Genomic DNA, 27,462 nt, shown 5'->3' on the forward strand with positions numbered 1-27,462 from the left:
AAAAGTGATTTCTGATGTTTATGTACATTTTTATTGGTGTTATTGCACCTACATTATAATCAATCGAGTGCTTTCTGGCAACTTAAAGTATCTTTATAAAACTTGAGGTTACATTTGTTACAAATCAACGTGCTGCATCAGACTGAGGTGGAGATCAAACAGTCGGCAATTTCATACTAGCATAAGTGCTCTATAGGTACGCTGTGGGACAAGAAGTATCCAAATGCGGTGACTAGCAGGTACTCAAGTCTCAAAAGCATAAATAACGTCAATGAACAAACGTCAACATACTGATAATGATTTTCTATGACAGTATACCCCACACAGAATGAAAGCAGAGTTAGCGATAGCTGTTCTAAAGCTACAGTAAAGATTCACACTGTGCCAACAACTCTCACATGGCCACATTCACAATCTCATTCCGTATCCATAACCCTGCAAATGACATCAGCGACTGGACACGAGCAGCTTAAGTGTGACTGTACCTCTGTGGATGAGCAGCACATCATTCTCATTGACTGGACGATGAACCATGTCAGAATCTGGCTGGCCGGCCAACAGATGCTCGTAGAACCACTCACACCGATCCTTAAAGGGCTGACGGGAAGACAAGAGTTTATTTCACACTGCACAGCACTTTCTCAAACTAATTATCACTTGGCTGTATTTTCAATTTTAAGGTTGGGGAATTTTTCAATCCGAGTTGATTCCTCAGGAAGTGTTTTGTGCTGAAACGCTCATCTGTAATTCAGAGACAAGGCTGGGGTCCATTTCCATAATATATGCCTTTATTCTCCAAGCACTGAAGAGTGAAAGATAGAGTGCACTGAGAGAGGAATAAGGAAGCCTGTAATTAAAACAAGGACCTACTCCCAGGTGAGCTATGATCCATGGACTTTCATGCTGCAGCTCAAATATAAATACTAAAGATAGGATAATTAACACAACTCAGAACAGCCATTACAAATTAATGAAGCTGAATAAACTTTTCTTAAGACAAGTGTTCTCGCCGTGGAAGGAACACTTGATCATGAAATGACATGGGGTCACTCAAAGTCTCACAGGACTACAAGATAAATAAGGTTTAAATCCATCGGCTGGGCGGGACCTTTCTGTTGGAGTTTGTACATCCTCCCCTTGGTCTGAGTGTGTTCTCTCAAGGTTCTCCAGCTTCCTCCCACAGATCACAGAAGTCCACTTTAGGTTTAGTGGTAGTTCTAAAGGTTTGAATACGAATAGCAGTCTCTCTCTCTGTATTAGCCCTGATACAAAAAAAGTCAGGTACAAAAAGTCAAATGTGAAGATGGACTCTTTCCAGGCAAACACATGGATGGCTCTTCAAAATAAGCAGCATGGTAAAATAAAGTTATTTGGCTAAAGAAAACAAAATTGTCAGTGTTTTTCTAAATAATATCACATTGATCCAACTTTGAAACAGCTTCTGTGCAGAAAGCAGTTTGCTTAGTACTGACTTTAACCACGAGTTATCTGTCATTAAACTTTTATTGTTTCATTTATATCAGAATAACAAGCAGGCTGGCTACAAAGATCATTTTCTTCTTCTTTTTCAAGCGCCTTAAAGGATCTATTGTCAACAAGTTTTGACAGTGTCTTCTAAGCCTAATTATGGTACGCTAATGAAGTCAGGAGACTCAGAGAGTAGGCCTGGCTCACAGCCTCTGCTGTAATTAATCACAAAGCTGTTCTATGGGGTTGAGGTTAGGACTCTGTGCGACCAGTCAAGTTCTTACAAACAAACAAACCTGCTCATCCATGTCTTTATGGACTTTGCTTTGTGCACTGGAGTGAGTGATTCAAAAGACCTCTATGAGAGAAAAACGTAGGGAACAGTTCGTCCTGCCCAGGATAGGGTTACCAGGGAGCCTTCCAGGAGCAGGGCATGAGGAGGGTGCCTGAGGACGGGCAACTGGTAGCCAGGCCTTAGCCCATGGGGCTTTGCTGGGCATAGCCTGAAAAAGGGCATGGGCCCATCCACCTGTAGGTCCACCACCCGCAGGGGGTGCAGTAGGGGTAGGCTGCAATGTGTGCAGCAGCCAAGGGTGGAGACCCTGGTGGACTGATCCCCAGAGTTGCCCTTGATGAGAGGTGATGGGCAAGGGTGGGTATCTTTAGTATCCCCTCGGCTTGCTGCCTGTATGTTAGGGTTTTGCCCAGTGGACAAGTGGGTTTGTTCCCTGTGCCTTTGGGTCGGGGAACGGGTCCTGACTGTTGTCTGTGCTTATGGACCAAACAGTTCAGAGTACCCGGTCTTCTTGAACCCCCTCGTTAGGGTGCTTGAGGGTGCTGCACCTGGGGAATCTGTATCTTACTGGGAGACTTAAACGCTCATATTAGCAACAGAGAACTGGAGAGGGGGTGAGTGGGAGGAATGGTCTGCTAGATCTGAACCCGAGCGGTGTTCTCAAACGACAGTTTGTCTATAACAAACACCATGTTAGAACACAGGGGTGTCCATAAGTGCATGTGGCACCAGGACACCCAAGGTTGCAATCGAGGTTGTAATCGTATCAACAGATCTGCGGCTGTATGTTTGGGACACTCAGGTGCAGAGAGGGGCTGAGCTGTCAACTGATCGCCACCTTGTGGTGAGTTGGGTCAGTAGCGGGGGAGGGCGCTGGACAGACCTGGGACACCTAAACGTATAGTGAGGCTGTGCTGGGAACACATGGAAGAGGCCCACGAGCTCTTTCACAGAGCTTCGACAGCATTCTGAGGGAGACTGGGGACACGGAGTCCAAACGGCCCATCCTCAGCACCTCCATTGCTGAAGCTGTTGCACTGAGCTGCAGCTGCAAGGTGGTTGGTGCCTGTAATGGTGGTAACCCCAAACCAGATGGTGGCTGAAGCAAAACCCGGGTGTGGGAAGAGTTCAGAGAGGCCATGGAAAAAGATTTTTGAACTTCCTTGATGAGTTTGTGGCAAACCTTTAAGCGACTGAGGAGGTAAAGGTGGTGCTCTGACTGCAATGTGTGTAGTGTGGGTGGAGCGCTGCTGACTTCAACTGAGGATATTGTCGGGCAGTAGAAGGAATACTTTGAGGATCTCCTTAATCCCACTGACACATTCCCGTAGAGGAAGCAGAGTCTGTGGATGAGAAGGATGACTCGTCTATCACATGGGGCGAGGTCACTGAGGCAGTGAAACAACTTGTTGGTGGCAGAGCCCCTGTGGGAGGATTGCCCTGAATCCCTGAAGGCTCTGAATGTTGATGAATGCCTCTGCTGCTGCCCCTAATACCCAGCCCCAGATAAGCAGAAGAAGGTGGATGGATAACTTATAATAGATTAATTAATAAATGTGGGATCAAGAATGGGTGGTAGGGTCGTCAATGGGGTGAGAATCACAAAATACTGGCGATAATGAACTAAAAAATGTCAGGAAGTGTTACCACCTGACCGAGAACTCTGGGGCTTTGCCATGGAGAAAATGAAAATCAGAGCTGATATAGAAGAAGAGATGCAGGTCTGCAGGTTTGCACCGTGGCAAGTCGGATGAATGTTCCAAAGACAAATCTTTTGAATATGACTACTGCTGTACTTATTCTTAGGGATGCTATAGGACACACTATAGGAAGGAAGAGAAACTATTCAGCAGAAATAAAGGGCAGTTTTATTAGCTCATCAAAATTATTTAAGCTGTTTACAGACACTGTCTCTGTAGCAGAAGTGGGGCTAATGATGGCTGGCTTTATCTTTCCAGGCAGCTCTCTTTCTCTCTTGTACATAATAGGTAGTCATATATTTATTCGATTATGTCTTACCTGGCCTTTAATGATATGCATGAAGCGTGACATCAGCTCTGGACATTCAAGGAGAAAGTGGAAGTGGTTAAAGATGATCTTTGGATTTCTAAGGAGGAGGTCCAGACGGAAATATAAGGGGAAAAATGAGAGAACAAGGAAATGAGAGTGGAAATCAATTCAGAGAAAATACGTTTCTGGATCAATTCATACTTTCTAATGTTTATGTTAAAGAGCCATGTTGACTCACCTGATAACGAAACACTTGAGCACATCATCATTGTTGCAGACAAACTCAATGAAGCGGGGTGATGTCATTCTGGGTGTGGAAACAGAGAGAGGTCAGAAGGTACGAGAAACAGAAACCAGAGAAAAGACAGAGCAAACTGAAAAGGGCAACAGCTCACTTCATGTCAATAACAGTCCACATTTCCTTGTTAATTAAGCATCTTTATAGATCTAATCCATAAATGTCCACTAATAGTGTGGGAGCAAATGGGATGAAGCATGGCTGCTTCCAGTGGAATCTGCCTCAGATCAGTCAGTCTGACCTGACATGAATGTGAAATATTTCATTTCGTTTTAAAAAGGAAGGTTGTCACCTCCTATATCCACTTCTGTGAGGACAGCATTGTGCCATCACGCACCAGGGTGAGTTATAACAATGACAAACCCTGGTTTACTCCTAAACTCAAAAAGCTGTGGCTGGAAAAGAGAAAGGCGTTCAGAAGCGGAGACAGGGACTGCTACAGAGAGGCCAAGTACAGGTTCACTAAAGAAGTGGACATTGCTAAACACCAGCACTCTGAGAAGATGCAGCAGCAGATCTCAGAGAATGACTCGGCCTCTGTGTGGAAAGGTTTTAGGAATATCACCAACTACAAGCCTAAAACCCCCCACTCCACTGATGACTTGCTCTTGGCCAACACCCTTAACGACTTTTACTGCCGTTTTGACGAGTCATCAGGCAGCCTTCACACCTCCAACAGCCCCAACAATAGAGACACTTTGGACACTCATTCCCCCACCTCTCCCCCCTCCATAGAGCCATCACCCCCATCAAACACTTCACCTACAACACCCCCCTCCTCACCCCACACAAAAGAGGATTTCACACCACCTCCTCCCACCACAACTCTTCATATTCATGAAGCAGGTGTGAGGAAGCAGGTGTGTCTCCTGCCACCCTCAGACACTGTGCACACGAGCTGGCCCCAGTGTTTTCTGGCATTTTCAACTCCTCACTGCAGGCATGTCATGTGCCTGCCTGCTTCAAGTCCTCTACCATAATCCCTGTCCCCAAGAAACCTAGGATCACTGGGCTAAATGACTACAGACCCGTGGCTCTGACATCTGTGGTCATGAAGTCATTTGAGCGCCTGGTTCTCTCCTACCTCAAGACCCTCACGGCCCCCCTCCTGGACCCCCTGCAGTTTGCGTACAGAGCCAACAGGTCTGTAGATGACGCCATCAACATGGCCCTACACTTCATCCTGCAGCATCTGGACTCCCCAGGAACCTACGCCAGGATCCTGTTTGCGTACTTCAGCTCTGCCTTCAACACCATCCTTCCAGACCATCTCAGAGCCAAGCTTTCCCAGATGAATGTGCCTGATCCCATCTGCCGGTGGATCACTGACTTCCTGACGGACAGGAAGCAGCACGTGAGGCTGGGAAAGAACGTCTCGGACTCCCGGACCATCAGCACCGGCTCCCCTCAGGGCTGTGTTCTTTCTCCTCTGCTCTTCTCCCTGTACACCAACTGCTGCACCTCCACCCACCAGTCTGTCAAGCTAATCAAGTTTGCAGATGACACCACCGTTATTGGACTCATCTCGGACGGGGATGAGTCTGCCTACAGGAGGGAGGTTGAACGTCTGGTGTCCTGGTGCAGCCACAACAACCTGGTGCTGAATGCCCAGAAGACAGTGGAGATTATTGTGGACTTCAGGAAGCACACAGCCCCACTCCCCCCCATCATCCTGACTGACACCCCCATCACCTCTGTGGACTCATTCCGCTTCCTGGGTACCACCATCACCCAGGACCTGAAGTGGGAGCCCACCATCACCTCCGTCATAAAGAAAGCCCAGCAGAGGATGTACTTCCTGAGGCAGCTGAAGAAATTCAACCTGCCAACACGGACGATGATGCAATTCTACACCGCAATCATCGAGTCCATCCTCACCTCCTCCATCACCGTGTGGTACGCTGGAGCCACTATCAGGGACAAACAGAGACTGCAGCGTGTTGTGCGCTCTGCTGAGAAGGTGATTGGCTGCAGACTCCCATCTCTGCAGGACCTGTGCACCTCCAGGACACTGGGGCGTGCAGCTCGGATCTCAGCTGACCCTTCTCATCCTGGACACAGTCTGTTTGACCTGCTCCCCTCAGGCAGGAGGCTCCGGTCCATTCGCACCAGAACCTCTCGCCATAAGAACAGTTTCTTCCCCTCTGCTGTTGGACTCGTGAACAATAACCGTATGACCGTTCCCACCACTAACACATGACCCTACGCTGTGTTCACTGCATCATTCCATGTTTGGCACTGATCACCACCTGCACTCATGTATATATCATGTATATATCTATCTACTTAGCACTTTTAATTCTTATTCTTATTTTTATTTTCATGTCTATTTAAGCGTGATTTATGACAGTATGTTTGCACTGAAGCACCGCAGCAATTTCCTAATGTTGTAAACCTGCTCAACATTTGGCAATAAAACCCTTTCTGATTCTGATTCTGATTGGGGGAGCTATGTCTTCTGAATTCAATCTGGGAGCTGGTTTCACAGAGGAACCACAGCCTGATGGCTGAAGGGTTTCCTCACAATCTAAAGTTTTGACCTGTGTTTTGACTTACAGATAGATATTTGGTTCATAGTTTGCTATGGGTGCCTGCTTCAGTCCTTACAGAATCAGTCAGTTTTTCCATGGAGTGTATTTCTTCTGATCTATACAGCCGTGATCTGTCCTCGGAGGATCACATTTATCCTCATTACGGCTTTGTTACTTACAATAGTAAAATTCTGAAGAGATGTATATCTTTACGTTGGGTAAAAAACATCATTCTGGGTTTTGCAGGGATATCACGACCAAATATGTCCTTGAAAATTAAGAGAACTTTATCGCAGAATGATTGCAGATTTATATACAACCATTAATGTGATTGGAATTTGGTATCCGTATGGTCTCCAGGTGTTTACTTTTTCCATGTGAAGTAATAACGAAACTGATTAGATTGTTTTCTGATTAAAGTCTCTTCATCTTTTAGAGCTGTTTGGAGATTTCCAGTCACTTCCCAACAGTTTCAAGCTCAGTTCTCTTTCCCATTTGAAAACATTTTCCTTCTATGAATGTGGACACAGCTGTTAGCCTCAGTGACTGGTTATATATACCACTGTACTACTCCACGAAACATTCATACAAACACTTTTCTTTTCTGCGTGAATGCTTTCTATCTAACATTCATACACATTCATACTCTGATTAACGCATCGAAGAACAATTTGGAGTTCAGTATCTCACCACAAGAAGATTTTTAAAACATTTGTTTCGTTTCGTTTGAAAGAATGTTTTTAATATGACTTATTCTCCTTAGAAGAGACAGAATTTTGTGGCTGTCTGCCTCTGCTTAGAAAGAACTCTACATAACAACCACATTAGCAGCATTAGCAGTAGTTGGATGTAGCAGTAGCATTGTAACAGAACTACCACAGTAATAACTAATGATGAATGATAAGAAGAAAACTGAACACTCTGGATTGTATAGCTGCAGGTCTATTTGATTAAAACTGATATTTAACAGTCTCTATGTCAAATGATGCCATCTGATGTTTACTACCATTGGATCTGACAGAGGGATGCAGAGCTCATACCCTTGGGGCATCTGACAGGAGCAACACATGTAGAAAGCCTGGATAACAGCACTGAGTCGACTGGCTGTCATGGAGATGACGTCCTCCCCGTCAGCATACGCCTCTGATTCGATGACAATCTGATGATCCAGCAAGGAGGGAAGCTTTGGCGTGGACCCAGCATGTTCTGACTCACGCTGTTTCAGAAGCAGAGAGGCTATATCGCTGCTGGAGGAGGAAGATGGGTTCTTCCTATTCCTTTCCAGCTCTGTAGAGATGAGCACCAGCCACTCATCCAGGGAGTGCCATAGTAGCTCCAGAGGCTGCAGGGTGACAGACAAGGGGACAAGAGGCTTGAGGAGGGAAACAGAGGATGCCTGCAGGTAGGGCTGGGCGATATGGCCTAAAATCCATATTGCGGTATAATTTGAAGCATGTGCGGTAACGATATATATCGTGATATATTCTTTTCCTCTGTATAACGTATTTTACACACTATAAGGTGCACTTAAAATCCTTTAATTTTCTCAAAAATCGACAGTTCGCCTTATGTATGAATTCTGGTTGTGCATACTGACCTCGAACCAATTTTATGTGCTACACGGCGCTCAGAAATCTGAGTGTTTTAGTACGACTTTGGTAAGCTATGAAGCCGCACCACTTGATGGATTGTCGGAGCGTTACGGCTACCGTAGTCAGGAGCCACGCGGAGGAATCTGGGTCCTAAACTCCGTCCCCTTCAGGTCCCAAAGTCAAACGAACACTGCGGCATCACTGAGAGTTAAAAACTGTCTAAATTCTTTCATCTTTAATAAAATGATCAGCGTTGCTGCTTTACCAGGTGTAACAATTAAGTTTAACATCCAGGCATCCATGAAAACAGGATTTATGAAATTTAACGGAGTTAGAAGTTAGCAGGAAGTTAGCTCGCTAGTTTCCACCTAAACATGATATAGCATGTTCTGACTGAGAGATTTCTGAAAAAATTCAAACGTACAGCTCTGCTGTCACTTCCAACATAAATGAAGACAGAAAACTAAACAGCAGTGACGTTTGTAGGGTTACTGAAGTTGGGCTAGCTGGTTTATAATGATGTGCTACGTGACCGCTAGCGACACAGCTATGTTAGCATAACTGTTAGGTTGATTTTGATAATAGCTGCCATTATTGTACTTAAATTTGTAAACCTTGCCTTAAACTGCATGTTTAGATATTCTTCTGTTTCTCCCCTACACATCTAGGGTGTGGGGGAGGTAATTAGTTATAGTGTTTAACTGCAGGCACATCCTATGTAAAGGTTCTGTGTCCTTATTTAGTGAGGATGTTTACTTCTTGCCATTTAGGGGCTTGCCTGTGCTTGTATATGGTGAACTATTAAAGTTAAGCCATGTACAGGGTGAGGGGAGGACGTTCACTCCTTTCTGGTGTTCTGGCATACCTCATATACATCTTAAGTTCATGGGAAGGTTGCATCTTGTCTTGTGATATATGGAGTGTATTCCTTTGCAGACAGCATAGTGTAATATCATTAGGCCTGGCTGAGCAGGTTTCACAGGGTCATATTTTGACCCACACACAACGACAGGCGTATACTCTGTTCACACAAATACCTGTTTAAGATGTCACGTATTGATGAAACTACGCATATTCATGTAACCACAATAAAAGGAGCACTATGGGAAGTCCGGCCGAGAGTTTGACAGGGTTCAAGTGAAAGGAACAGCGCTTAACCTCAGTCGGCCTCCCTCGCGCGAGAACACACAAAGAGCTCTGTCTTGTGTCTTGTTTTGCTGCTGCAGTTGGTTGTCTAAATTGTTCCAGCAGGGTTTGTACTTAGATAAACCCAACAATAACCTTAGCACAGTGAAGCTGGAGGATGAATGCTAACTTTTTTCCACTCGATAAAAGTTAACGTGAGGGTTCCCGACGGTTAGGGACAAATGCAATCACATGGCAGGATGCTGTAAACAGACCAAACTTCAGTCAGGAGAACAACTGAGATAATCCATCCACAATACGAGGTTAGTCATTAATATACTGCAACAACATGGGAATAGAGCAGCTGCCAGAGGATTCAGCATTAATGAATCAATGGTACGGAAGTGGAGGAAGCACAGTTTTTAGCTTTCCCCATATTCCAAAAGTGCTTTGTCTCTTTGCTATTACGGCATCATTTGCAGATGACCTCGCTTGCAGCTGCTGCCATGCTTTCGACCAAAACAGGCGCAGCTTGATGACACCATCAACATGCGCTATCGCGGTAGAGCGGTATAGTCAAAATCTCTAAATTTCTATCGTATACCGTTTCTACCGCCCACCCCTACCTGCGGGTTCTATAAAGCTTAATTCAAGACTTCAGCTAGCTCAGACCAAATTAACAGAACGCTGAAATGATCCAAATTACATTTATCCACCTGTGCATAATCCATGAACGTTATAACTCTACTACATGTTAAAGGAAAGAGACGGAGACTGAAATGACATTAAGATGACTCTGTAGATTTTACTCTAATTAGGTATAATCAGCTGGTTCAGTCCCGACTGATGGCCTATAAAAAGTTGTCTCATTATCAGGTTGTCATACAAGAAGCGTCTCATGATGGGTTAAACCAGCGAGATCTCTCAAGACCTTTGCAACCTTATTGTTGCAGAACATACTGATGGCATCGGTTATAGTAGATTTTATAATAAACTATTGACGGTTCCAGTGAGCACTGCTGAGGCCATAATCTTCAAGTGGAACAAACGTCATTTCACAATAAACAGGCCATGACCAGGTACCCCCTGCAAGATTTCAGACAGAGGAGTGAAAAGAAGAGTGAGAAGAGTTGTCCAAGAGTCAAGGACAACTTGTGGGGAGCTACAGAAAGACGGGGAATCAGCAGGTACAGTTGTTTCAAAGCACATTTAAGGTTTGCTGAATAACATTTAGACAAGCCTGTGACATACTGGGAGAATATAGTCTGGTCAGATGAGACCAAAATTGAACTCTCTGGATGACCCATGTTTGGAGGTCAAAAGGCACTGCATATCACCCCAAAACACCATAGCAACAGTGAGGTTTGGAGGTGGGAACATCATGGTGTGGGGCTGTTTGGCAGGATATGGCACCCTCATGCTTTATCTAACTGAAGGAAGAATACATGGGGAAAATGTACCAAAATCTGCTGCCATTTACCAGGATGAAGAGATTCAATGAGGCTGGACCTTTCAGCAAGACAGTGATCCAAACGCACATCCAAGAAGACTTTCAGTTAGTTTCAGAGAAAGAAGACCCAGCAATCACCTGGCATTCTATTCTATTCTACTCTATTCTATTCTACTCTAGCACTAACTGCCAACTTTTACCTTTCAAAAGAACAAAACTTTGCAGTTGTACTTTCCTTTTGTTCTCTTCAACAAGAAATACAAAAGTCTTTGTACGCTACCAGATGTGTTACCTTAAAAACTTGGCTGCGTGGCGTCTTGTTTCCATTGTAGCCCATGTCATTGCCAGTGTTTGGTGATGAAGGCCCCAGGCGGAACACATGGCAGAAAATACGAACAATTCTCAGCAGACTCTTCATCTGCGCTTCATAACTGCTAGACAGGCTAAGAAAAAAGACAGGAAATAAACACACCTTAGCACTGATTAACTATTGTAATAGCTTGTAACAAATGCATGAACCTGGATAAGATGCAGTGTTTGTTGGTCTCCTTGTGCTGGGTCTTTTCTTGCTTTATATCTATACACCTTTAAATAACTCTGAGTTACTGAACAGCCTTTTTCATGACACTCAAAATTGAGCTCAGGTGCATCCTGTTTGGAACCACCTTGGACCTTGGACTAGAGCAAAAGTTCATCTTTCAACAGGAGAACAACCCTAAGACAGCCAAGATAAGAAAGGGTGGCATCGAGACCACTCCGTGTGTGCCCTCTGGGCCCCAGCCAGAGCTCAGACTTGAACCTGCCTGAAAATTCTAGAAGGATCTGAAAATGGCTGTGCACTGATGCTCCCCATACAAGCTGATAGAGTTTGAGAGGTTCTGAAAAGAATAATGTGAGAAGAAATTGCCCAAAAATAGGTGTGAAAATGTCCAAAAAGGCTAGACATCCATCCATTTGCTTCCGCTTATCCTTTTCAGGGTCGCGGGGGGTGCTGGAGCCTAACCCAGCTGTCATAAGGCAGGAGGTGGGGTACACCCTGGACAGGTCGCCAGTCTGTTGCAGGGCTAACACACAGAGACAGACAATCATTCGCACTCACATTCACACCTATGGGCAATTTAGACTAATCAAGTAACCTATCCCCACTAACGGCATATCTTTGGACGGTGGGAGGAAGCTGGAGTACCCGGAGGGAACCCACGCAAACACGGGGAGAACATGCAAACTCCACACAGAAAGACCCCGGCCTGATGGTGGAATTGAACTCTGGACTTTCTTGCTGTGCGGCAACAGTGCTAACCACCGTGCTGCCCTTAACAGACAATTGCTTTTAATTATTGCTATGTTTATACTCAGTGGTTTAACTATCCTTGAGACATGTATGGGAGTTGATGTGAACACACTTGTGCTAATCTGACTATTTGAACCAAGTCTGGAAAATCTAGCCATAGATGAGAGCAAAAGGTTAAACCCATTTATAAAACAGTGTCTGTTCCCAGTAAACGAAAAGAATCCTTATAGACTAGAGTGAATCAAATACTCCAGCAAGCATGAGTCAGGAAGGTGACCAAGATCCCAACAGTGATATCTTCTTCTGACCAAGTTAATGGCTGAGTATACATAAGTATACATTCTCTTAATGATAAACACATTTAAGTCCAAGAATGTCCGTTAAACAGCACTAGCTTGTCAGTCTCTTGTTAATTCTATCCCTACAGCAAGGTATATTCTGCTATAGAGGTCCTTCTCCACAACACAGAGAGTGAAACTGGTCACTTAAAGAAAGAAGGAACACATGTCAAATACAGCGAGCTTCTTGAAAGGTTTTTCTTTCAGCATGATAATGACCGAAGGTTCAGGGCAGCGCTTGCATCAACCACTAAGCCAGCATTAGCACAACTCTCAGCTGCTGTGTTCTTCTCAGTTTGTCTTTTTACTTTGGACATTTTTCCCAGTGGAAAACAGTTGTCACACTTATTAAAGGCCTGAACGCGTACGTGTGTACCAGCAAAGTGGGGATTAGTAAGTGAGATTAAGAGAAGTTGAGCAGGACCAAGTAGCCGACATGCCTTACCCCACTGTCAGAAAACACAAGTTCCCGCTGGTACCTTTCAACCTCGCACACTAACTCAGGATCCTTCCCTACCAGGGAGGTGACATTCCATGTCCCAATCGATTTGGGGGATCGGTTTGCAAGGGCTGCCGCCCGACACACATTGCACCCAACCTGTATGGCGCCTCCTGCAGGTGGTGGGCCTACAGGAGGATGGGCCCATGTCTCTGTCTGTTACCAGTTTCAGTTAGAAGCATAGATTCCAGTTTATTAATAATAATGTTGTAGTTAATAATAAATTCATTTTTTCTAAGACCTAACATGAAGAAGTTTAAGTTTTAAATTACAGCGACACATTGACACACTGTGTTTAATGGGATAAACTGTCCAGATTTTGGTGAAACATACTCAAATATATGTAATTTTACCTGAGAAGCTTGTGTCCATTGGTGGTAGCCACTTCTGCAAGACTGGTCAAGATCCTGTGGTAATGACTATCACTCTGCTGAGAGACATGTTCCAGAACCTGCCTGAGCTACACAAACACAAACACTCGTAACTAATCTAAAGTATAAAATAGATTTCTGTGTGAAACCAGATACAAATTCTGATACCATGTTCTCTTTAATGTCATTATTCTGCGTCATCTGGATGAGGGTCAAGAACAGCCTGCTATGGTGCTGGATGAGAATCTCACAGGTTTCTCCATATCCTCCCTGAGGGCGGGAGAAAAAACTCAAAGCAGAGTAACACAAACCAAACAACGACAAAATAGGAAGAGAAAAAAAATACTCAAAAATGAAATACTCACCTGCACACAGACATCCAGTGGAGTGATTCCATTGTTGTCAGCGATGTACTTGGCACCTCGAGAGAGAAGGATCTGGGCTGTGTCTCTCTGGCCATGGCTAAAGAATAATGCAGGATGAGTTTCAATACAGCTGGATTCAAACGCAAAGCTAATCTGCTGGTGCATTTGCAATCCCGAAGACTCAAGATGAAGTGTAAAAGAGCTAAGAGCACACTCAGTATCACTACTATTATTGTTATTATGACTGATGACATTACCTGCAAGCAAAGTAAAGAGGCGTTGCTCCAGAGACGTTTGGTCGGTTAATGTCAGCTCCACTTTCCAGAAGACAAAGCACCGTCTGAACAGATATGATACATGCTCATATCACATACTGGAAATATTTATTATTAGAACAAGAAAACAGGAGCTCAGCAATCAGTAACACAACAGAACTGGTTTGCAGTGCACTGGGGATTTACATTGCCAAATGGTTTCTAGATACTTCCTTTATGGCTGCAGATGTCATTTTCAGTCTGATGGAAGATTTCAGGTTTGAATTTGATTGAGAAAAAATGTTTATCAAATAAATATCTAGGTATTTAGTATTCTACGCTATTGCGTGTTGAGCAACAGGTCAGACGTGTCTGCCATGGAATGAATAAGATGAGACCAGATGAGAAATCGATAGATTAGCTTTTGAATATGGCTTGTAAAATATTTACAGTTGTGTGATCTCCTACCTGGGTCCACCCGAGTTGTCCATAACAGAATACTCTGACCACACGTATGGACCCAGCAGATCGCACAGACACTTCTCCCAACATGTTACTCCAGAAACACGAGGAGTCACTCTCCATGTTAACCCAATAGTTTCACAAATCAGAGAAATGGGCGATGAACGATGCGCTGACACTCGCTAGATTAGTTCTGCCGGTCCTGGCTAGTGCCGATGTGGCTGGGTCATACGAGGCTCACACCAGCGGAGCGCTGAAGAAGGTTTGAGGAGTGGTTATGTTTATCCTGCAGGTTTCCTGGGCATTTCGTGTCCACTTCCTCCACATGGTCAAAAGGTAGCGCCAACCAGTAACTATGTGGGGTACTACTGGACGGCACCTCTTCTATCTCCCGGGTTACCCACATGCAACTCCCTGCCACTGTTTGCAACCAAACCGGTACCTTTTCTGTTTCTGCAGTTTTAGATTCTGGAGCCGAACAGAATCTGACTGATGGTGACCTGGTGCGTCAACTCAGCAATGAGGTACGGGCCCTGGTCATTCCCATCTCAGTTACCACCCTTGAGTGCCAGTCGCTTCCCCCCGTCATACACCAGACAGAGTCTGTTTTATTGATCCTCTCCACTAATCACTGCAAGAACCTCCATTTTTTTGTTTTCTCCTCCTCATAGTGTTAGGTTACGCCTGCACTGAACGCCACAATCCTCACATTAATGGGTCCAGTCACCATATTGAGAGTTGTCATGCTGTTTACGAGCCACTGTACCTCCTGCACCCATCGCTACCCCAGGGCTGGCACCTGTGAAGCTAGACCTGTCTTCAGTGCCGGAGGTTTATCATGCCAGGGAGATCGGTGGAAGACTGCCTTTAATACTCCTCTGGGACATTAGGAGCATTTAATAATGCCTTTCGGGTTGACCAGTGCATCTGCAGTTTTTTAGGCATTAATTAATGGGTTAAGGGACTTTCTGAATTGTTTTGTGTTTGTTTATTTGGATGATATGCTTATTTATTCCTGGTCGTTGGAGGAACATATTTAGTAGGTTCACAGTGTGCTGCAAAGGTTATTGGAGAACAAGCTCTTTGTAAAGGCAGAGAAATGGGAATTTCTTTCCTTGGTTACATACTCGAGAAAGGGCAGGTGAGGACAGACCCCTGCAAAATCAAGGCAATAATAGAATGACCAGCTCACTCCACAGGCAAACAACTGCAGAGATTTCTAGGACTCGCTAACTTTTATCATCGGTTCATTACAAACTACAGCCAGGTCACACTCCGTCACCAGACTCACTTCTCCCACTCAGGTTTTCACTCAAGAGCTATTTTGCACCGCACCCATCCCAACACCTCCGAACAATTTATTGTGCAGATGGACGCTTCTGACACCGGCGCAGGGGCTGTGTTGTCTTAGAGCTCGGAATGTGACAGGCACCTTCACCTGCGTGCCTGCTTCTCTCTGCGGTTTAGCCCTGCCGAGAAAAATTAGGATGTAGGTAACGGGCAACTCCTAGACATCAAGATGGCCCTAGAGGAGAGGGGACACTGGATTGAGTGATCAGAACACCTGTTTTTAATTTGGACTGACCACAAGAACCTTTCATGCACCAAGAGATTGAACTCCGGACAGGCTAGGTGGCAATTGTTCTCTACCAGGTTTAATTTCACCATTTCTTACCAACCCGGTTCTCGCAACACTAAACCCGATGCTTTGTCCCGCCAGTTCTCCCCAGGATCCAACTCCGTTGAACCCGAGACTATTCTGCCTGTGTCCTGCATTGTGGAGGCCATGATGTAGGAGATCGAGACTCTTGTGCGCCGCAATTAGCACGGGGCACCCGGCCCTGGTTCCAGCCCTCCTGGCAAATAATAGGTCCCGCCCTCTGTGCGCACTCGCATCTTACACTGGCTCCACATTGCTTTTTGCTTGCCATCCAGAGATTCTAAGAACTGTTTATCTGTTAAGACAATCTTTTTGGTTGCCTTCATTAGAGAAGGCGTGCTATATGAGCCGTCATCAAGCGCCTCCCGGATTTTTACAACCCCTACCAGTCCCGAGTCGTTCCTGGTCACACATAGTGTTAGAATTTGTTACTGGTTTGCCACACTCCTTAAATTATTCAGTCATTCTTACCATTGTTGATAGATTCTCTAAGGCAGCCCACTTCGTACTTCTGTTTATGCTTCCTTCAGCCCTAGAAACCGCCAATCTACTTGTGGATCATGTTTTCAGACTGCTTGGGATCCCTTGGGATATTGTCTCCAACAGAGGGCCACAGATCAGTTATTGCACAGCCTTGGGAGCAGAGTCAATCTTTGGGCTATCACCCTCAGTGTAACGAACAGACAGAAAGGGCAAACCAACAACTGGAAGTCACCATTCTCTTGTGGAGCCACAGCAAACCCAACTTCTTGGAGTGCACATCTAACCTGGATTGAATATGCATACAAGTATCTCAACTCGTTTTAGCTATCATTAACACCTCCCTCTTAACTGGAACTGTTCCACTTGATCTTAAAGATGCTATTATCCATCCACTTCTCAAAAAAACTAACTTTGACGCAACCGTTCTTTCAAATTTTAGAACAATCTCTAAACTCTCTTTTTTTTTTTTGTCTAAAATTTTTCTCCAGCTCCAAGCCTTTCTGAAGACTAATGCCATCTTAGAATCATTTCAGTCTGGCTTTAAAGTGCTACACAGCACTGAAACTGTGCTTTTAAAAGTTCTTAATGAGCTTTTACTGATTACCGATTCTGGTAATCCCGTCATTTTAGTGCTTTTAGATTTTGTGTGGGCATTAAGGGTACTGCACTTAAATGGTTCAGATCCTACCTAACTGATAGGAGTTTTTCTGTCAGGTTTGATGGCTCTGCTTCCACATCCATCCCCCTTACCTGTGGGGTCCCACAAGGGTCTGTCCTTGGCCCAATACTTTTTTCTCTTTATATGCTCCCGCTAGGTTCTATTTTTAGAACACATGGAATCTCGTTCCACTGTCATGCTGATGATTCTCAAATATTCCTTTAAAGTTTTACTTGACTGTCTTGATGACATTAAATCAGGGTTTCCGTTAAATCTTTTGCATATAAATGATCAAAAAACGGAGATCATACTATTCGGCCCCTCTGACCCCTGTTCTTCCCTAAATGTTGACCTTGTCCCACTGGAAAAGTTCAGAACTCTGTTTGCAAAAGATTTAGGAGTGTTTCTCGATAACTCTTTCTCATTTGAGAAACAAATAAATTCTGTTATTAAAACCAGCTTTTTCCAGCTGAGGGCCATTGCAAAAATCAAGACCATGTTGTCATTCGCCGACTTTGAGAGAGTGATACATGCATTAATCTCTTCTAGGCTTGACTACTGCAATAGTCTTTATTTTGGTATTAACCAGGCCCTGCTCTCGCGTCTGCAGAATGCGGCGGCCGACTCCTAACAGGCACTCGCAAATTTGATCATATCTCCCCAATCCTGGCACGTTTACACTGGTTACCAGTACGTCGTAGAATCGACGTCAAGATTTTGTTGTCTTTAAATCTCTGAGTGGATTAGCTTCATCTTATCTCTCTGACCTTTAACAAAAATAATGCAAGTAGCGTCCTCAGGTCTGCAGATAAGTTGCTTCTGACCATCCCCAGAACTAGACGAAGAAACAGAGGTGAGCGAGCTTTTGGGATCGCTGCACCCAAACTCTGGAACAGTCGGCCCTTCACATTAGGTCTTCACCAACACTCGACATTTTTAAAGCCTGGTTGAAAACACATTTGTACTCTCTAGCTTTCAATTATGACGAGTCTTCTATAGTAATTACTATGTATGTTTACTATTTTATCTCTACTGTGTACAGCACTTTGGCTCAACCCGTGTTATTTTTAAATGTGCTTATAAATAAATTTTGATTTTTTGATTTGAACTCTTCAGCTACTGGTTTTTCCCCTTTTGAAATCAGTCTCGGTTACCACCCACCACTACTTCCTTCTCAGGAAACGGAGATCGCAGCCCCATCTGTGCAGGAACAGAGCGGTGCTGCTCCGGCTTTGCAGTACAGAACCTGCGCCTCGTGGATTGGAGAAGGACCCCAACTCTTCACTACACCGTTGGCCAACAGGGTTGGTTATCATCAACAAACATTCCTCTTAAATGCATGTCTAAGAAGCTGGCTCCACCCTTTCTAGACCCTTTTATTATCCAGCGCATCATTAACCCAGTTACCGTTCGGTTGAGGTTGCCCTCGTCCATGAGGGTCCACTCCTTGAGGGGGGTACTTTTAGGACTTGGGACGGCGTGAGTTATTGTTGGGCTGTCATTTCCTTTTTTCAGAGCAGGTGGCCACGGCTCGATCGGGACTCCCCAGCACACCTGTAGAGCATCAGGCGTCATCAGCCGGGGCAATTTAAGGAGCAGCGCGGGTCACCCCTGGTGTCGGGGTATTGTGTCACCCACAAGTGGTACATGTTCGTTGTACTGAGAGTCAGATTCTACGACCAGAAAAGTGTTTATGAAGATCTTTTCTGGCCTGTCTTCTGTCCTCCAGCTTGCCTCGCTTCCTCAGCCGCCAGTTCACCTCTCGGACCTCGTCTCCCTCTGGATATCCATTTCCCCGTCAACCTGCGCCGCCAACAACCCGCACTCATCTCGCCTCACCCACCAGCTCCTCACACCCCCGTCAGAGCCTGTTAACAAACTTGTGACACGTAAGCTCTTCAACTCTCTTACCTCACATAACCCACATCCTCCTCTCACGGTGTCCGTACACTAATCACTGCTCACTTCTCTTTTCCATAGAATACTCGAGTATTTCCGCATGACATCCATGGTAGCTCATACTGAAGGCTTCACAATCGTACTGTAGTTAAATTAGATTCAGTTTTATTTATATAGCACCAGATCACAGCAACAGTTGCCTCAAGGTGCTTTATATTGTAAGACAAAGACCTTACAATAATACAGAGAAAACCCCAATTCTATCAAACCTCTATGAGCAAGCACATGGTCCCAGTGGGAAGGAAAAAACACCCTTTTAACAATAAGAAACCTCCTGCAGAAACAGGCTCAGGCAGGGGCACTCAGTTGGGGGTGAGGGGAGCGAGATTAAATAGTAAGTAATTTAATTAAATGCAGAGTGGTGCGTAAGTACATAGACAGTCCAAATGGTGAGTGAGGGTCTGATCCAGCCCTATCTATATGTTTATGTCAAAAAGAAATGTTTTAAGCCTAATCATAAAACTAGACATGTCTGTCTCCCGAATCCTAACTGGGAGCTAATTCCCAGGAACCACAAGTAAACGAGCAGTCTGTGGTCTACTGGAGGGATATAGCACTGTGAGGACTTTAAGGTAAGATGGGTTATTCAAGATCTTGTTGAACCAAAGACAATATACTGAACAAATGAACGAAGATGCAGACAATCATGCACACACCTGGAGCAAGTAATGTGATTACTAAGAGGCTGCTGAAGCTGACATGTGCTGCCAAGTTTTGATCCCTGTGCACTAACAAGCAGTTTATATATTTAATTAAAAAGGTTGCTTCTGATTTGCTTACTGTTTTGTGTCCGTTTTGACAGGCTACATGTAGGGCTGTCTGGCCCATGGCGTCTTCAACATCCACATTGGACACATGCTGGACCAGATCATGCAGGAGCTCTGTTCGCCCATTTACTGCTAACCAGTGGATCTACATTAGAGGTTACAGTGTCACTATCTCAACTACAGGAGTTCATTAAACATCAATCATTTATGATTTAACAAGAGGATTCTAGTCAACTCACAGCAGTCAGGCCTTCATTGTTACAGATATTGACGTCAGCATTATATTCCAACAGTTTCCCCATACACTTCTTCTGTCTGAGGGAACAGTATAGGAAATGGTTTAGCATCACTGGTCCTCATTTACAAGGAAATGTTCTTACCCCGTGCAAAAAATTAATTTGCACATTACCATGCATATGTTAATAAATCAGAATCTTCTGGGGCCAAGAGCCTTGTACAATCTGCACATTAGGGGTGGCTGTAGCTCAGGAGACCTAGCAGGTCATCTAATAATTGGAGGGTTGGTGGTTCAATCCCTGCTCCAGTCTACATGCAATATATCCTTGGGCAAGATACTAACCCCGAGTTGCTCTCAGATGCATCCATTGGAGTAGGAATAGATTAGAAAGCACTTGCATAGAAAAAAAAAGTATTGACATGAATGGATGAAATAGGCAAGTTGTATAAAGTGTTCTGATAGAGTAGAAAAGCACTATATAAGAACATGTCCCTCCATTTCTTTATATAAGGAAACACATTTTGCTCCAGGCGAAGCAGAAAAAGTTGTAAGAGTGAACCCTGCACCTCTAAGGCTTCATTTAGATTTCTGCCAGTAATCTACATTGTAACATTGTAACAGGAAACCCTACATCATGAGCTTCGACGTAACCCGAACTGCAACACCCGAGAAATGTAACTACATGTCGGGTTGACGTGGCCCCAACTATTGTGATCGACCATCTGCACCGTCAGTTCCTCCTGTGCACTTCTGGCTTCTTTTATGCTGCAGGTTTATCAGTGAGAGAATAATCAATCTACGGTTAAACAAAGTTAGCCTGCACTGTTCCATGCAGTGTTTTGGTTTCTTTACATTCATTTTTTGTTTTATTATAATGTTGAATCTTTTGTGGCTTGTTTTATAAAAGTGTAATTAGACTAAAAGGTAAAAATAAAAATTTATATTGTTACAAATGTTAACAACAATAATAACAATATTAGTAACAATATTAGCAGTAGTAGGATTTATTTTAAAGACTTGCGTTTAAATTGAGAAGGCAGCCAGGTTAACATTTGCTCACATGCATGATCAGAGGGACTGTTTCTAAAGTACAAATAGATTCTGGTATGAAATATTGATAAATCGCTGATTTATGCTTGAAACGCTTTTATACATGACTTAGCCACAGATTTGTGATTGTCATTGGTCTTTCATCAGCCTTTCTGTTTTACAGATTTAAACCCCATGACTCAGATTTTGCCATCTTAAGGTCCATCGACTAGAAGTAAATATGCATAAAGATAAAGGCTTATGAAAAAGGCACTTAAAAGAAAGTGATTCATCCAGTTTTTTCAGTTCCACTCAGCATTTCATAAACAGTCCTTACAGCACCAATCCCAAAAAGTTGATTCAGACTGAAGACGTCACTTGGATAAGAGACAAAACATTTCTCACACTGAAAACATCCAGATGACTAGAATCACCTTTTTGGGATTTCCTAACCTGGATGATCGAGCATGCATTAAGACATTACAGGACTAATCCACAACGTCCTTACTTTTATAAAGTGCTTTGAGTGCTCCGGGAAAGCAGAACGGTGCATTTACCAGACCTTTTAACAGCCTGTTCCAAAGTAGGCTCCTTTTATTGACAGTCTTTGGTCAGATTTTTTTCAGCTCAGTTCTCATTAATACTGAACTGTAACTTTATAATGTCAACACCTGAACTTTGTAAAACACAAAAAGAAACGTCATGATTTATTTTAACATTAGATAGCTTATCTATAATAGAAAACAGTAGATTGATGGTTGGTAGCACTGAGAAGATTGCAATTCGAAATCTTTCATGAAGCTCCACCTAAGCGAACGGCATGATGAGAAACAAAGTGTCCTGTAACACATTAACTAAATGAGCTAAAAATCCAGTATTGAGACACAATGACATGAACAAAAGTGTATTGCAGTAAATATAACAAGACAACATATCAGAAATGAACATATAAACAGATTAAATACAGCAACACACCCATTCCTGGCAGCAAGATGCAGAGGGGTGCAGCCTGAGATGTCCTGATAGTTTGGATTGGCTCCTCTCTTTAGCAGCAGGACCAGACACTCCAGTGAGCCACAGCTGTACAGAGAAAACAGCGTATTTAGTGCAGAACAACAGACTAGGCAACTCTCTGCATGTACACTGAATGAGAGACTGTTTGTCATCTGTTTGACAAACTTGTGATTGTGGTACGTTACTTTTTTAGATCTTTTTCACTCTGTCAGAACGACTCATGATTTAAGAAGGGGGACAAAGTTGTTTGGACAGCTGTTTTCAGAGCCGAGCCACATGACAAATATATATATATATTTTTTTAAAGAGGAAATTAAGAGGGGAAAATACTTTTTCACTGCACTGTATTTCACTGAGCAAGCACCATTACTAGGAAATGTGCAGACGTAAAGTGAGAACTACTTATTTTACTGATTTTGGAACGAAAAGCGATCCAACGGCCTTGGTGTTACGCTTTGATTTCACTAAATGCTTACCAGAGACTGAACCAGTGACAGCAAGCTGGACAGGTTTCTGCTAGCATCACATTAACAGGACTTACAGCACAACTTATTCCACAGTTTAGAGTTTATTTTGAAACAGAAATCGTTTAAAAAGGACTACTTTAAAGAACTCTTTGAAAATATTCAGCAAAGTAAGTAACTATGAATTGAATGTCACAGTTACATTTGTGATTTGATTGCAGCTGTAAAGTCTCTCTTACTTGGCTGCGATGTGTAGCAGACTCCTCTTCACTCGTCCAAAAGCATAATTCACATCAAACTTGGAGTTGAGCAGCAACTCTGACACTGATCTGAGGGAGGAGTGAACATGTAAAAACATGTCAATCCTTCTGCAGCCGTAGATTAGATGCTAATCTAATTAGATGTAGATTAGATGTGCAGTGGCAAGTATATTTTTCTACTGCCTAAAGTAAGCAGACATACCATAATATACGTTTCCATCTAAAGCACAGTGAGCCAAAACGAGCACATAAATAAAAGTGAATGGATTAGTGATGAGTACAGTCTGCTCCACGTGTACCTGTGCTGGTCTGCCATGACCATTGGCATGAGTGTGTACACCGCTGTCTCATTGTCTGTGGTGAGGGAAAATAATGCAGAAAATATCAGTGAAAGCTAACAACTGACAAAGACATTACAATTTATTAGCAACGATTCATCAAGTAATTTGAATTACTTGATTACAAAAATCTATTGTTTCCTACTGGAAAATGGGGTAAAAGGAATTTTATTTGATGTCTTAGTTTAGATTGCATGTATACCTTTTTATGTGACATTACTGTACTGAGACTGTTTATTTGTTTTCTCATTTAGTACAACATTTACTTCAAAAGCTTTCGTTTTAATATGACGTGTAACATACCAGGGGAACACCACTGGAGGGATAAAACAATCCTTCCAAAAACATTCACTTGTGTCTAACACAGTCCAACATGTCCCAGAGGAGTTGAGCTGGGCTGGAATTAGGTGACTGAAACCATTAGCACATGACCGACATCGTTTTCATCCTCGTGGAACCGTTTAGCCTCGACAGGCTCGGCGTCAGCTGTCATTGCTCACGTTAAAGCTAGAAAAGGTGAGTGATATTCCATCATGAACAATAAAAAAGGTTTACTTAAATAAAGTTCAGAGCGAGGTCATCAGCAAATTGTTGTTTTTTCCCCTCAAAATCATTTGTTTCACTACATGTATTTTACCTAGTCGCCTGCCAAACCAATCATGAACAGCACAGCTCTGAGTGGTACAAAGCACCTGTTACCTTGGAGAGGCAGTAGTTGATGCCAGCCTGCATTCACCCTCTCACTCACGTGAGAAACAGCTGTTCATCTGGGGTTTTGTTTATTTTATTTTTTTCATTTCAGTTTTACTTATATGGTGCCAAACCACAACAACTCTCAATTCGAGGCACTTTATGCCCCGAGTATTTTTTTCCAGGTGCCTCTTTTCAGTCCTGATGTAATTACCTCTCTCCTTTGCATGTCATTCACCTGACTGTACTTTACCTGATGCTTCTACTTTGTGTTTGGTCCCATTTGCTGTTTGTGGGCGCTCTGTCCTCTCCTTCCCTTCGCTCTCAAAAGGCCACAGCAGCTGGCTGCCCTCCCTACACCTGCTTGTGCTGGAAGTCTCCTCCTGTTTCATCTGATTGCTGCGGATTCAGTGTAAAACCTTGGCCACACGACATAAAGCGCGTTGAGAGAACTGTTGTTTCGAAATTGCGCGATATAAATAAAACTGAAATAAAAACCTGAATTTTGTGTCATTTTGAATCTTTACAAAGGGTAACTACGTTTTCTAAGCAGCATTGGTGCCTGCACCGATCAACACACACACGTAATAACTGATGGGGAGATCACTTTTGTCCATTATCTAATAAATGAATGCTCGGTCATACTGCATCGCTACCTTCCGGGAGTTCCACGGTCCTGGCCCGGCGAAGAGACCGGGTCAATCGACTGAGCTGTACGTTGAGCTGCTCCATCGCCCGTTCCATCATAGATGGACGGTCCACGGGGTTAAAACTCGGGGGAAAGCCTTGGTCGTGGGGTCGGTATCTTTCTAATGCGGTTGTGTTGTTATCTGGTGTCTTCCATTGGCCAGACTGTACACAATGATTTATGAAGCTGTTATTGCCATATTCCACACTTCCTGTTGTGATGACGGTCAAACGCAATGCACTATGGGTGCATTTTGCTGAGGAAGGCTTCTAACTGTGACCCGGAAGTATCTGCGTGGCGACCATAATCAAGGAGAAGGGTCTGGCTGCAGCCACTGGCTGTGTCCCAATTCAGGGTCTGCACGCTTGAAGTACGCGCACTACGCGTACTACGTACGGTGCGTACTATAAGTACGGGAAGTGCGGAAGTGAGAGGCTTGTGAAATGGGACGGTCTAGCCTCCGTCGCGCTGTTCAGGTTGCCTAGCAACCACGATACTAACCGCGAGAAACGTTATATTCAACTTTGTTTGACAGAAATGAAGGAGAAAAATGTTTTGTTGGTCATTCATTTTTGTCATGACATCACTTTGATCAGTTGAGTATCTGAGGCTGAGACCACAGGACTGTAAAACATGATTGTTGGGCTTCATTTCTGTACTGAACAGTCATTTAAGATTAGTTAGTAAATAACAATTAGTTAATGTTGTTCATGAGACTAAAATCATCTCACTGTGGTAATGTAAATATAATATGGCCATGATATATATATATATATATATTACAGGATATATTACAGCAGTGAGCTTGAACTCTGGGTCAAAGATTCAAGTTGCAGTTATTTATATATAGTTATCACCTTAAATCTTCAGTCAAAGACAAGTATCTTTGACAGTGTATATACAGATGTATTATACATAAGAGACAAATATTGTTCTTTTAATACGTTGGCATTATTACATTTGTCTCATTGCTTACATACATGTGTAAAAAGGCAAATGTACGAGCTGTGATAACTGTGTCTGATAAAATGAAGAGTAGACTGATATATGAAATATTCCTTTATTGGGTGAGAAAATCAGACCATGTCATAACTGCTGTAAGTCATACAGAATAGATATCAGAGCCTTAAACAGGCTGACTTCTGCTAAATGGGTCAAACTGGGCAGAAAGTCTACAAACACATAACATCCTTATAGAATATGATGTAACACTATAGATCAACTTACCTCAGAATATATAAAGCATATAAACAATTACAGCAATATGATGCAACAAACACAGCAGCTACTGATCCAAAATACTCAAAGCTTCATAGAACTGAAACAAACATTTATTTTTAGCTCCATTCTGCTGCTGATACAGACTTTAGGTTTCTGAATATTAAACTTGTTGCTGCCTTTCATAGTGTGTAACTTGAAGGCCCTGAGTACTTTCTCCCACACTGAAAACACTGGATGATAACATTGTTTGAACATTACCTAATAAGACTGATTCAGGACAGACAGTTATGTTAAACTTTCCTAGCAGTCCTTCACAAACAGGGAACAGTCTGTCTATTCTCTCCATCTGTCAGCTGCTGCTGGCTCTTCCTCCTCCTCTTCCTCACACACTGCTGAGTTTGTCCTGGTGGATCATCAGGGCTGCAAAGCCTCACAGATGATGTGCAGCAGTGGGTCCCTCAGTCTGTCCTCACTCTGGACACTTGCAGTCGTCACACATGGAAATCAAATGTGTGATAAGCTGCAGGACTCAAACACAAGTGTAACTTATAAACACATGTTCATACTTTTATTCCACAATCAGAGAGAAAGAAACAGAGAGAGAGTGCAGGACAGACAGACAGGTGACAGTCTCAGGTGTACACACTGCTACACAACAGCACCAGAGAAGCAGGATTTAGTGTTTGTGTTATTACGAGTGCTAAACAAGAAGAGTTCCAGATGGTCCAGTGGACACATGTGTGACTGCTGTGATTAAAGCATCTTTCTTTCAGCTTAACGAGTGAACCGTCAGCTCGTTCAAACACACGTTAAAGTCCGTTTGGCTCGACACCACCGAGCAGAGGCAGCAATATAACATAGCTAACATTAACAGTGCAGTGAATCCTGCTTGTGCCGTGATATTCAGGACTGCAAACCGAGCAGCATCACTGACTTTCAGCTTGTTGTGTTTGTGGATATATGACTGGCTTTAATTATCCATAAAATCAACACATTCTCTGTAAGATTAAGGTCGACTATATATATATGTAGAGGCTTTAAAACCAAGTTAACGCTGAAAGTACAAACATTACTAATGTCACACAACTTTGCCGACATGTGGCCAACAGTAATGTTTTAATGTTCTTCATTATTAAACATTCGCACATAAATACGTTACATAATATTCAGTACTTACTTTTGACAGTTCACTCTTCGGCCGCTCCATTCTGCCTTCTGCCGTATTTTGCGGCAAAATTAGCCACACCCACCGCCGCGCTATGAATTGTGGGATATATGGGACCACGAAGCGTGCACCGGACCACGCTTGATATTTGGGGAAATCAGTTAGGTGGCACTGAATTTTTCCTTACTTGTAATTTTGATATTGATAAAATCCCTTTAAAAATCTCTGCTTTTCATCGTCAAGCTTTTTTAGCTTGGACTCTTATTTACAAGCATAACTTTAGTCCACACAGTTATTATATCTGGAATAACAAGGATGTTTTATTTAACAGAAAATCTCTCTTCTTAGATAGTTGGTTTAGGAATAACATTGTTTTAGTCAACCAATTATTTGATTCGAATGGTACGCTTTTCTCCTATGAAGAATTTTGTTTACATTTCAATTTAGCTATAAATCGTCATGATTATACAAAAGTATTTG

The 27,462-nt window shown here is 43.3% G+C and overlaps 1 protein-coding gene and 1 long non-coding RNA gene across 2 annotated transcripts in view; one reads left to right on the forward strand and one right to left on the reverse strand.

Annotated features, from left to right (window-relative positions):
- Positions 1-24,928, reverse strand: part of hace1 (HECT domain and ankyrin repeat containing E3 ubiquitin protein ligase 1) — a 39,346-nt gene extending 14,418 nt beyond the window's left edge. Inside the window, exons 1-15 of the mRNA XM_084942591.1 lie at positions 24,565-24,928; positions 23,180-23,234; positions 22,860-22,949; positions 22,118-22,222; positions 20,115-20,190; positions 19,889-20,020; positions 13,890-13,972; positions 13,633-13,729; positions 13,436-13,537; positions 13,250-13,356; positions 11,061-11,211; positions 7,642-7,943; positions 4,011-4,079; positions 3,782-3,869; positions 486-597 (exon numbers count right to left, since the gene is read on the reverse strand). Coding sequence (XP_084798717.1) covers positions 486-597; positions 3,782-3,869; positions 4,011-4,079; positions 7,642-7,943; positions 11,061-11,211; positions 13,250-13,356; positions 13,436-13,537; positions 13,633-13,729; positions 13,890-13,972; positions 19,889-20,020; positions 20,115-20,190; positions 22,118-22,222; positions 22,860-22,949; positions 23,180-23,234; positions 24,565-24,655 — 1,660 coding nt within the window. The 5' untranslated portion in view covers positions 24,656-24,928. The remainder of the gene's footprint in view (positions 1-485; positions 598-3,781; positions 3,870-4,010; positions 4,080-7,641; positions 7,944-11,060; positions 11,212-13,249; positions 13,357-13,435; positions 13,538-13,632; positions 13,730-13,889; positions 13,973-19,888; positions 20,021-20,114; positions 20,191-22,117; positions 22,223-22,859; positions 22,950-23,179; positions 23,235-24,564) is intronic.
- On the forward strand, positions 7,883-19,895 carry LOC146377033 (uncharacterized). The gene is made up of 3 exons (XR_014801569.1): positions 7,883-8,003; positions 18,328-18,453; positions 18,665-19,895. It is a non-coding gene; the product is annotated as an uncharacterized LOC146377033 (long non-coding RNA).
- Positions 24,929-27,462: the final 2,534 nt, after the last annotated feature.

The sequence above is a fragment of the Perissodus microlepis genome, chromosome 11, assembly GCF_051167445.1.
Source record: "Perissodus microlepis isolate ML-2025 ecotype Zambia chromosome 11, ASM5116744v1, whole genome shotgun sequence".
Lineage (NCBI taxonomy): Eukaryota > Metazoa > Chordata > Actinopteri > Cichliformes > Cichlidae > Perissodus > Perissodus microlepis.